At 44.0% G+C, this 10,543-nt stretch overlaps 1 protein-coding gene and 1 pseudogene across 2 annotated transcripts in view; one reads left to right on the plus strand and one right to left on the minus strand.

Annotated features, from left to right (window-relative positions):
• LOC105550294 overlaps positions 1-10,543 on the minus strand; it is a 931,651-nt pseudogene that overhangs the window by 813,831 nt on the left and 107,277 nt on the right. The gene's annotated exons all lie outside the window — the stretch shown is intronic.
• NBPF11 (neuroblastoma breakpoint family, member 11) overlaps positions 1-10,543 on the plus strand; it is a 21,260-nt gene that overhangs the window by 1,112 nt on the left and 9,605 nt on the right. Inside the window, 7 exon segments of the mRNA XM_011995148.1 lie at positions 924-1,026; positions 1,825-2,039; positions 3,090-3,162; positions 3,625-3,830; positions 5,108-5,159; positions 8,390-8,553; positions 9,590-9,642. Coding sequence (XP_011850538.1) covers positions 924-1,026; positions 1,825-2,039; positions 3,090-3,162; positions 3,625-3,830; positions 5,108-5,159; positions 8,390-8,553; positions 9,590-9,642 — 866 coding nt within the window.

The following is a 10,543-nucleotide window of genomic DNA, read 5'->3' on the forward strand; positions in this document are numbered from 1 at the left end:
AAAAAAAAAAAAAAAAGCAGAGAGTACCCTGGTGAGAGGAAGTCCTGCTTCCTGGGGCACAGGCTCTTGTTCCTAAAGAGGAAGAAAGATCGCACCCAACAATGTGTGGAAGTAGTAGTGCAGTGGGCAGAGCAGGGACCTGGGCCTCTATCCTGGGCTCCATCCAACTTGCTTGTCTTGTCTGTCCCTCAGTTTCCTCATCTGTTCATAGGGTACTACAATAATAGCTACCTCTGTAAATTGCTGCAGTGAATTACATGAGCTATTTCTTGTCAATCTCCTAGAGCACTTACTGGCACAGAGTAAACACTATCTATTAGTTCTTCATTCTACTGTTTCTAAATTAACACAAACTTTATTAGTATTTGAGCACATTTCCTTCATGGCCTTATGGTCTTATGTCTCATACTTTATGTTTCAGATATGATTCTTAAAATCTTATCTGAAGATATGATTTAGAAATCAAAGATTTTAAAAATCTTTGACATACTTGTCCTTGAAATTCCCAGTAAAAGGGAAACCATCAGCCCCATAGTCCTAGGGGCCTTCCCAACTGTATAAGAAATCACTGCTTCATGGCCCAGTGCAGTGTTTTAGAGGAGAGGCTGAAGGCTTGGGAAAGCGGCCCCGCATTCAGACTCAGACCTCAGGGGCTGTGAATTCTGACTCCACTTCGTTGTGGTTGAATCATCTTGTCAACTTCCTTGATGTGCCCTTGAGTTTCTTTCTTTGTCTCTAAATTTTGGAGGATCAGATGCCAGAAAGTCGGGTGACTGAAGAGTAAAGATGTGGAAATCCCTGCCTAGAGCCTGGTAGCGGGGACAGTTTTGTCCTTGGTATGGACCTGCCTCCTGCCCTGTAGGCAGTGACCACAGCAGCATGTCCAGCCTTCCACTGAGGCAGGCGTGTCTGTCTTTTCTCAGAGTATGAAGAGTGCAAAGACCTCATAAAATCTATGCTGAGGGATGAGCTGCAGTTCAAGGGGGAGAAACTCGCAGAGCAGCTCAAGCAAGCTGAGGAGCTCAGGTGAGGGGGCCCCGTGGGGGCAGGCAGGTGGGCAGGTGTGTAAATCTCTGACGTACAGCAGCTCGGCGGGGAGAAGTAAGAGCTAAGCTGGGTCAGGAAAGGGAAGGAATTGCCATGGCAGGCTCATGACACACAAATATTTATCAAACAGAGAACAAGGATAATAATAAGTTATGGGTTGCAGTTGTTTCTCAGAGCCTTGTTTTCTCTTTTTCAAACAAGTAATTGTTGAGGTGAAATTTACATAACATGAAATTAATCAAAGGAGTGCAAACCACCCAGCAGCATTCAGTATACTCAAAATGGTGTGTCATCACCACCCCACTTACCCTTAGTCAGAATCACCTCCTGACTGGCTACGGTGTCTCATTCTTCCACTCATTCAATGTTGCCTTCTCGACCCTGTCATTCTTTTCTTCTTTCGTCTTTTCAATTCGCCCCATCTGCACCTGGTCTCATTTCTGTACATGGCTTTGTATCTATCGCCGCAAGATGCACTATGCGTATTTTCACATGGAAATGTCCGTGGCCATGGTGAGGAACTGAAAGGATGTCTTTGAAATGGAATTAGGAAAACACCTACTTTTGTTTACAGAAGAGAAAGATGAATGGAACATCATCAAGGATCTTATAGGAATCCTCTCTGATACAGAGGAAACCTGTAAACCATTTTCTATCCTTTCTCTTGGCCACGGGCATTCCTTTAAACATGTGCTGACCTTCTGCTTGGAGTTCTCCTTGAGGACATTGTCGCTCATCCCTTTCCACTGTTAAATGTTCTCTACCATCTCACCTTAGGCAATATAAAGTCCTGGTTCACTCTCAGGCATGAGAGCTGATCCAGTTAAGGGAGAAGTTACGGGAAGGGAGAGATGCCTCCTGCTCATTGACTCAGCATCTCCAGGCCCTCCTCACTCCGGATGAGCCGGACAAGTCCCAGTGGCGGGACCTCCAAGAACAGCTGGCTGAGGGGTGTAGGCTGGCACAGCACCTCGTCCACAAGCTCAGCTCAGGTAAGATGGCCACAGGCCCTGATGACCCCAAACCCTAGGCTTATGAGAGACTCCAGACCTCCACACTTTCACAATGACAGTTGTATCGGTGGGGCTTTTTTCCACTAAACATGTGGCCATGACATGACCAGGACTTCCTGGGTAAGAACGGAGATGGGAAACCCATGAGGTTGGAGGTCACAGTATTGCAAATGACCCTCCTTCCTTGATGGAAGGTGGTCTTTGGAACAAGAGGCAGCGTCTGTCTAGTTTTAAAGGACAGGAAGGAGGCTGTGACGGGAGGACGCTTGTTAGAGTGAAAAGAGCTCTGGACTAAAAATGAAGGTTCCCAGGCTGTCTCTTTGGCAATGTTCTTAGTAACTGTCGGTGAGGGAGTGATTTATCCTTCCTGAGTTTCTCTCTCTCCATCTGCAAAGGCAGGCAAATTGTCTCTTGCAAGGGTCCGAAGCATCCAAATGTGGGAACACTTACGACTGTTTTTCAAAATGAGATGAAGCCCCTCGCCATGTGGTGTTGGAGAAGGCACTTGATGTGGGGGCATTTGGTGGTAGGAAGGGCTTCAGACTGGAGCACTCCCCACGGAGAGAATGTCCCTGAATAACACAGCAGAAGCCACGTGGAGGGCCTGTGCAGTCTCCTGATGTATAGAGGACTGTGGGACAAGTTTGTCCTCTCCTAAGAGAAAGAATTAGGTTGGAAATGCAAACTGTGACAGGACACCAAGCCCGTGCCTGGGAATCAGATCTGTGGCGGGATGGGGGAAACAGCTGCCAAAGGCCAGAGAGAGGCTGCACAAGCCTCCAGTGATATGGGGAGCAAAAGGTCTTTTCAAGATTTGGCCATATCTTGATGGTGGCCCTCCAGATCAGAAATGCATTGCCTGATGGATCAGGAAACAACGCCAGGTCATTTTGTTAAAGATAAAACATGAGAGCTTTCAGTTGAATGGTGACCCATGCCTAGATGTTCATGTCTCTGTGCTCATTGGGCTGACTGTGCTTGCAGAGTGTGAAGTGGGAAATACCTGAACGAACACTTCTGTATTTACAGAAAATGGCCAAGGTGAGGATGCAGATGTTCAAGTTGAGGAGGCTGAGAAAGTACAGGATTCGTGTGCCCCCAGGTGACACTGAATACTCAGGAGCAAGTAGTGGGTGGTAACATATGAAAAGGGTCTAGGAGGCGCACCCTCTCTGGCATCTACGATGGGCCCCAAGCCTGCATTCCCTTGGCCACAGTGTGTGAAATTCAACCCAGCTTAGAAACAGGGTGTGGCAGCTGTTGTCTCTCTGTGTGTGCCGAGTGTCATGTCTGTACTGTACAGGGATAGCTGAGTCTTCATCCTCCTCAGCTCCTATCTTTCCAGTGCAGTGAACACCAGTTGCTCTCTTCCTCTCTGGCTCCCATGGCAGCCATGCTCTGTTGCAGAGAGAAGAGGATTGCCTGTCACTTCTTAAAGGGAACCTCCTGTTTGCTTTCTTGGACTACTCTCTTTTTGCCTCTTGCCAAAACCAGCTAGGATTCCCTGGGGTGCAATCCCTCTGTGTTTAATCTTCTTTCTTCTCTGTCCCACCTGGCTCATCAGGGAGGTGCAGAAGGCCAAAGAAAGGGAAGTCCCTGAGGACTTACTGGAGGAATGCGCTGTCACTTGTTCAAATAGCCATGTTCCTTGTGACTCCAACCAGCCACACAGGAATACCAAGATCACATTTGATGAAGACAAATTCAACTCACCTTTCATTGACTCATCCTCTCATGATGAGTGGGCAGATGCTGTACATGTTATCCCAAGTAGCCTCTCTTTTCCTTATGTCTCCTGCCTCTGTGTAGGTTGAGGAAGGTAAACTCTGAAGACAGGCTCTATACACACAAATTGTTTTGAATAAAACCTACGGTGGCATCTAAACAGATATCAGGGAGTTTTTTGTCCTTCTCAGCTCATGTCATGCCTTTGTCTGCCAGTCCCCAGTATCAAGTTACTGGACCCCATGCAGATGTGACAATCTCATAGTCACCTGAGTGCAGGAGGTGCACAGGAAATATCTGTCAGGCCTTCTAGCTTCGATTCAATATCTCTTGTCATCTGCGATTAAGTCATCTGTCCCTGAACAATGTTCATGGAGTTTCTATGCCTTTTTAAGGAAGCTGGCAGCCTTGCCTTTGTATCTGGAAATATTGATCCCTAGGCTTCACTGCTCTCAGCTTTAATCTTGATCTCCTTTAAGTCAGCTTGCTTAGCTGCACAGTCACCCTGAAATCAGGACGGAAAATTTTCTTCTTTACTTTGCTGATATATTTCCATAAAGCAAGGCTGGACCCTGTTTCTCCACCCCATCAGTGCAACGGCTGATCCAGTGTTTCTTTTTAGCATCATAGATTTTTGTTGTTGTTGTTGCAATGGAGTCTTGCTCTGTTACCCAGACTGGAGTGTCATGCCACCATCTTGGCTTGGTGCAACCTCCGCCTCCCAGATTCAGGTGATTCTCTTGCCTCAGCCTCCTGAGTAGCTGGGACCACAGGTGCACACCACTGCATCTGGCTAATTTTTGTATTTTTAGTAGAGACCAAGTTTCCCCATATTGGCCAGGTTCATCTTGAACTCATGACCTCAAATGATTCACCTGCCTTGGCCTCCCGAATCACAGATTCTTTTTAAAGCAAGAGTTGTTCAAATTTATCTATCAGTTGAGTTTCATGTATAGATGCCTCTAAACATTTAATGTCCATGTTACCTGGTGATATAAGTCAGTATTGCAGCAACACTCCTAGAAAATTGTTTGACCAATTTCTGAAGAGTTTTTTGGGAAAAATTTTGTTTAACTTTGACTCAGGCAGGGAATATGGCATTATGGTCTACATGTAAAGGGAGACTTTGGCCTGTGGGTCTGGAAAGCAGGGTCATCTACTTCTCACCACACTTTATCTAGGACACCCTAGAGTATTCCTGTCAGAATTCATATTCTTGCACTGAGAATAGTTACATCCTTGTGCTATGACTGGACAGTGATTTGGTCATATGTGAAGTGCGAATTGCTTAATGTGACATGCTTCTCTGAATTTATTTATAGAAAATGAAAGTGATGATGAGGAAGAGGAAGAAAAAGGGCCAGTGTCTCCCAGGTAATGCTGTGGAATTGTGGGCTGTTACTTCAGTAGTGACACCTAGAGATTGTAGATTTAGGGAAAAAGGGGTGGTGATGAATAGAACTATTTCTTCTGTTCACCCAGCTACAAATTGTCCTTATTAACAATGTTGTACGTTATTTGTGGTAACTGTATTGGTTTTAATTTCATAGTCCTCTCAATATAGGCACTTGCAATCAGATGAACCAGGTGAGTGAACCAAACAGGGTTTTCTTGTTGATCTTTTCAAAAAGCCAGCTCGTGGATTCACTGATTTTTTGAAGGGTTTTTTTTGTGTCTCTATCTCCTTTAGTTCTGCTCTGATCTTCGTTATTATTTCTTGTCTTCTGCTAGCTTTTGAATTTGTTTGCCTTGCTTCTCTAGTTCTTTTAATTGTGATGTTAGAGTATCAATTTTAGATCTTTCCTGCTTTCTCTTGTGGGCATTTAGTGCTATAAATTTCCCTCTACACACTGCTCTAAATGTGTCCCAGAGATTCCGGTATGTTGTGTCTTTGTTCTCATTGGTTCCAAACAACATCTTTATTTCTGCCTTCATTTTATTATTTACCCAGTAGTCATTCAGAAGCAGGTTGTTCAGTTTCCACGTAGTTGTGTGGTTTTGAATGAGTTTCTTTATCCTGAGTTCTAATTTGATTACACTGTGGTCTGAGAGACAGTTTGTTGTGATGTTTGCTCTTTTACATTTTCTGAGGAGTGCTTTACTTCCAACTATGTGGTCAATTTTGGAATAAGTGCGATGTGGTGCTGAGAAGAATGTATATTCCATTGATTTGGGGTGGAGAGTTCTGCAGATGTCTATTAGGTCTGTTTGGTGCAGAACTGAGTTCAATTCCTGGGTATCCTTGTTAACTTTCTGTCCGTTGATCTGTCTAATATTGACAGTGGGGTGTTAAAGTCTCCCATTATTATTATTGCGTGGGAGTCTACATCTCTTTTTAGGTCTCTCAGGACTTGCTTTATGAATCTGGGTGCTCCTGTGTTGGGTGCATATATGTTTAGTTAGGATAGTTAGCTCTTCTTGTTGAATTGATCCCTTTACCATTATGTAATGACCTTCTTTGTCTCTTTTGATCTTTGTTGGTTTAAAGTCTGTTTTATCAGAGACTAGGATTGCAACCCCTGCCCTTTTTTGTTTTCCATTTGCTTGGTAGATCTTCCTCCATCCCTTTATTTTGAGCCTATGTGTGTCTCTGCATGTGAGATGGGTCTCCTGAATACAGCACACTGATGGGTCTCCTGAATACAGCACACTGATGGGTCTTGACTCTTTATCCAGTTTGCCGGTCTGTTTTCTAGTTGGAGCATTTAGTCAATTTACATTTAAGGTTAATATTGTTATGTGTAAATTTGATCCTGTCATTATGATGTTAGCTGGTTATTTTGCCCATTAGTTGATGCACTTTCTTCCTATCTAGCAGCAATGATCTTTACAATTTGGCATGTTTTTGCAGTGTCTAGTACCGGTTGTTCCTTTCTAGGTTTAGTGCTTCCTTCAGGAGCTCTTGTAAGACAGGCCTGGTGGTAGCAAAATCTCTGAGCATTTGCTTGTCTGTAAAGGATTTTATTTCTCCTTCACTTATGAAGCTTCGTTTGGCTGGATATGAAATTCTGGGTTGAAAATTCTTTTCTTGAAGAATGTTGAATATTGGCCCCCACTCTCTTCTGGCTTGTAGGATTTCTACCGAGAGATTTGCTGTTAGTCTGATGGGCTTCCCTTTGTGGGTAACCCAGCCTTTCTCTCTGGCTGCCCTTAGCATTTTTTCCTTCATCTCAACCTTGGTGAATCTGACAATTATGATTCTTGGGGTTGCTTTTCTCGAGGAGTATCTTTGTGGTGTTCTCTGTATTTCCTGAATTTGAATGTTGGCCTGCCTTACTAGGTTGGGGAAGTTCTCCTGGATAATATCCTGAAGAGTGTTTTCCAGCTTGGTTACATTCTCCCCGTCACTTTCAGGTACACCGATCAAATATAGGTTTGGTCTTTTCACATAATCCCATATTTCTTGGAGGCTTTGTTCATTTCTTTTTACTGTTTTTTTTTCCTCTAGACTTCTCTTTTTGCTTCATTTCATTCATTTGATCTTCAATCACAGATATTCGTTTTTCCACTTGATCGAATCAGCTACTGAAGCTTGTGGATATGTCATGTAGTTCTCGTGCCATGGTTTTCAGCTTCATCAGGTCATTTAAGGTCTTCTCTACACTGTTTATTCTAGTTAGCTATTCATCTATTCTTTTTTCAAGGTTTTTAGCTTCCTTGTGATGGTTTTGCACATCCTCCTTTAGCTCAGAGAAGTTCATTTTTACCGACTTTCTGAAGCCTACTTCTGTCACCTCGTCAAAGTCATTCTCCATCCTGCTTTGTTCCGTTGCTGGCAAGGAGCTGTGATCCTTTGGAGGAGAAGGGGCGCTCTGGTTTTTAGAATTTTCAGCTTTTCTGCTCTGGTTTCTCCCCATCTTTGTGGTTTTATCTACCTTTGGTCTTTGATGTTGGTGACCTACAGATGGGGTTTTGGTGTGGACGTCCTTTTTGTTGATGTGGATGCTTTTCCTTTCTGTTTGTTAGTTTTCCTTCTAACAGTCAGGTCCCTCAGCTGCAGGTCTGTTGGAGTTTGCTGGAAGTCCACTCCAGACCCTCAAACAGGGATTTCTTGGTGTCACCTGTTCTCTCCCATGTGTTTAAATCCAGAGAGAGATGTATATATGCTTTCTGCCCATTTGTTGTTAGTATGTTTGCTAGTATTTGTGCAAGAAAAGAAATTGGAAAAATAAACATATTATATCAAAATATTGGAAAAATGGGGCCCTTAATACACAAGCTGTGTGTCTGCACTGCCTCAAGAGCTCTGTTCACTTGAATGTCACATGCAAAATTCAACCCAATTTATGCAAAGTAGTTGAAGCCGTGTGTTAGTTCTCTGTGCTGCAAGTCATGACGGTAGTTTACAGGGAGAGTCTGGGTGCCCTGCGTTGGCTCATCTGTGGCAAATATACTGAGCACGTGCTGCCCATTTTTGCTCTGTCCTCAGAGCAGTCACCCTCCACCCTGCATTTAGAAGGATAGTTTTATTTCTCTTGAAGGAAAAATGCCTTTGGTTTCTGTGACCACTCCATTCTCTCTCCCATCAGATCATCTGGGGGGTTTTGTTGTCTAATCTCTGTTGGTTTAATCTTCTGTCATCTCTGTCCTGCCTGGCTCATCAGGAATCTGCAGGAGTCTGAAGAGGAGGAAGCCCCCTAGGAGTCCTGGGATGAAGGTTATTTGACTCTCTCAATTCCTGCTGACATGTCTGCCTCGTACCAGTCTTACAAGAGCACCTTTCCCTCATTAGAAGAACAGCAAGTCGGCTTGGCTCTTGACATAGGCAGTGAGTACTCCATTGTGAAGGTGATGAAGCTCCAGTTTATGTCCCATGTAGACCCCATAATCTTTGGGCCTTGTGCCCCTGGTTGGGCTGAGAGTTGCCATCACTGTGAGCTGAACCTATATATCAGTGTAGATTTCAATCACTCTGGAGTTAAATCTGAAGCACAGGCATGGGGTGGGTCAGTGAGCTTTGCTCTCTTCCTAGTCTCAGGCCATGCCCTTGCCACCCTTGACTGACTGTCAGGACATTGAACTCAAGGCAGGTGTGGCGAACTCACACCAAGCTCTGCAGCACATGCCCAGGAGTTGTCTGTCAGATCAGCTCATCTGAATTAAATGTCTCTTGCCAGCTACAAAGTTCCTTATGAGTTTCGTTCCCAAAGCATGTCTGTGCGGTTCTCTACCTGCCCAAGGCCAGTGTCACCCTTGTCTACCTCTCAGTGGAAGATGTGACCCAGGTTTCACTGAATTCATCCCCATTTTCTGTGTCTTCTAAGTTGGCTTGTTTTAGCTCAGCTGTCCATCATCTTGCTGGTATGTTTTCTAGATAAATGACTGACTTTTCATCCACAAAACCATAACAGCTGATGCTTCTGTGTAGAACCAAGTTCACTGTGACTCAAGAGCTGATACATTGCACCCCTTCATCAAATCTCAGTGTCCCCAATCTCGTAAAGTATCAAATCCTGGGTATTTGATGAGAGAAGCCTGAGTATTGCAGTATCTCTTCTACGAGGTGTTAGAACTCTTTGCCTACAATCTATTGGGAAAGACTTTGCTCATTTGTACAGAAACCTAGGACAGAGCTCATTGGGAAGATAACGTTCCAAAATGGGAATTTTGCCCAAGGCTCATGAAAGGAACCAAGTCAGTTCTCTCAAGACTTGACCTCAGGCCTCCTGGTATATTTTTCTCAAAGTCTCCTGTTCTCACACTGAGAAGACTGATGTCCCTGTGTTAGGATTGGACAGAGGAATGTTTCTGTGTGCAAGGAAGAACTGCTTAATGTAAGAGGCCCTATCTGAATTTATTTGCAGGACATCGGTGGGATCAAGTGAAAAAGTAGGACCAAGAGGACACAGGTCCCAGGTGAGTCTGAGAAATTGTGGACTATTAATTTGATGTTGACACCTGGTGATGCCAAGTCCAGGGAAAACAGTACATGCTGAAAATAATGATTTCATCTTGTCAGACAAGTCTGAATTACCCCTACTAACATTGCTTTTGATTCTCATTACAGTAAATGTTTAGGTTTCCATTTCTTCCTACCCTTATCATTTACTAACATAGTGAAGGTTGACCATACCTCAAAAGCTGTATTCTCATGGTGACTGCAGGGAAACTTGAGCACATTTTATGCGAAATTATTGAGCCCACTCTTTTCATGATCACTGTTCACTGTGTGTCCTGACGGCACAAATACAGAGTGTCCTTGACTCCCTCATCAGTGTGTCACCTGGCCAATTCACTGAGCTCTCTCTCTGTTTCTCTCTCTCTCTGTGTGTGTGTGTGTGTGTGTGTGTGTGTGTCTCTGTGTGTGTGTCCTTCTCTTTCATCCTTTTCTACCTGGCCGTGGTCTATCACAACATAAAGGCAATAATTTGTAACCTCATTGATGGATCTATCCTTTTTGTTTTCTTTTTTTTTTTTTTTTTATTATACTTTAAGTTCTGGGGTGCATGTGCACAATGTGCAGGTTTGTTACATATATATACACGTGCCATGTTGGTGTGCTGCACCCATTAACTCATCATTTACATTAGGTATATCTCCTAATGCTATCCCTCCCCCTACCCCCTTCCCACAATAGTACCTGGTGTGTGATGTTCCCCTTCCTGTGTCTAAGTGATCTCATTGTTCAATTCCCACCTATGAGTGAGAACATGCGGTATTTGGTTTTCTGTTCTTGCAATAGTTTGCTGAGAATGACGGTTTCCAGCTGCATCCATGTCCCTACGAAGGACACAAACTCATCCTTTTTTATGGCTGCA

This window comes from Mandrillus leucophaeus, unplaced genomic scaffold, assembly GCF_000951045.1.
Source record: "Mandrillus leucophaeus isolate KB7577 unplaced genomic scaffold, Mleu.le_1.0 Scaffold475, whole genome shotgun sequence".
NCBI classification, from domain to species: Eukaryota; Metazoa; Chordata; class Mammalia; order Primates; family Cercopithecidae; genus Mandrillus; species Mandrillus leucophaeus.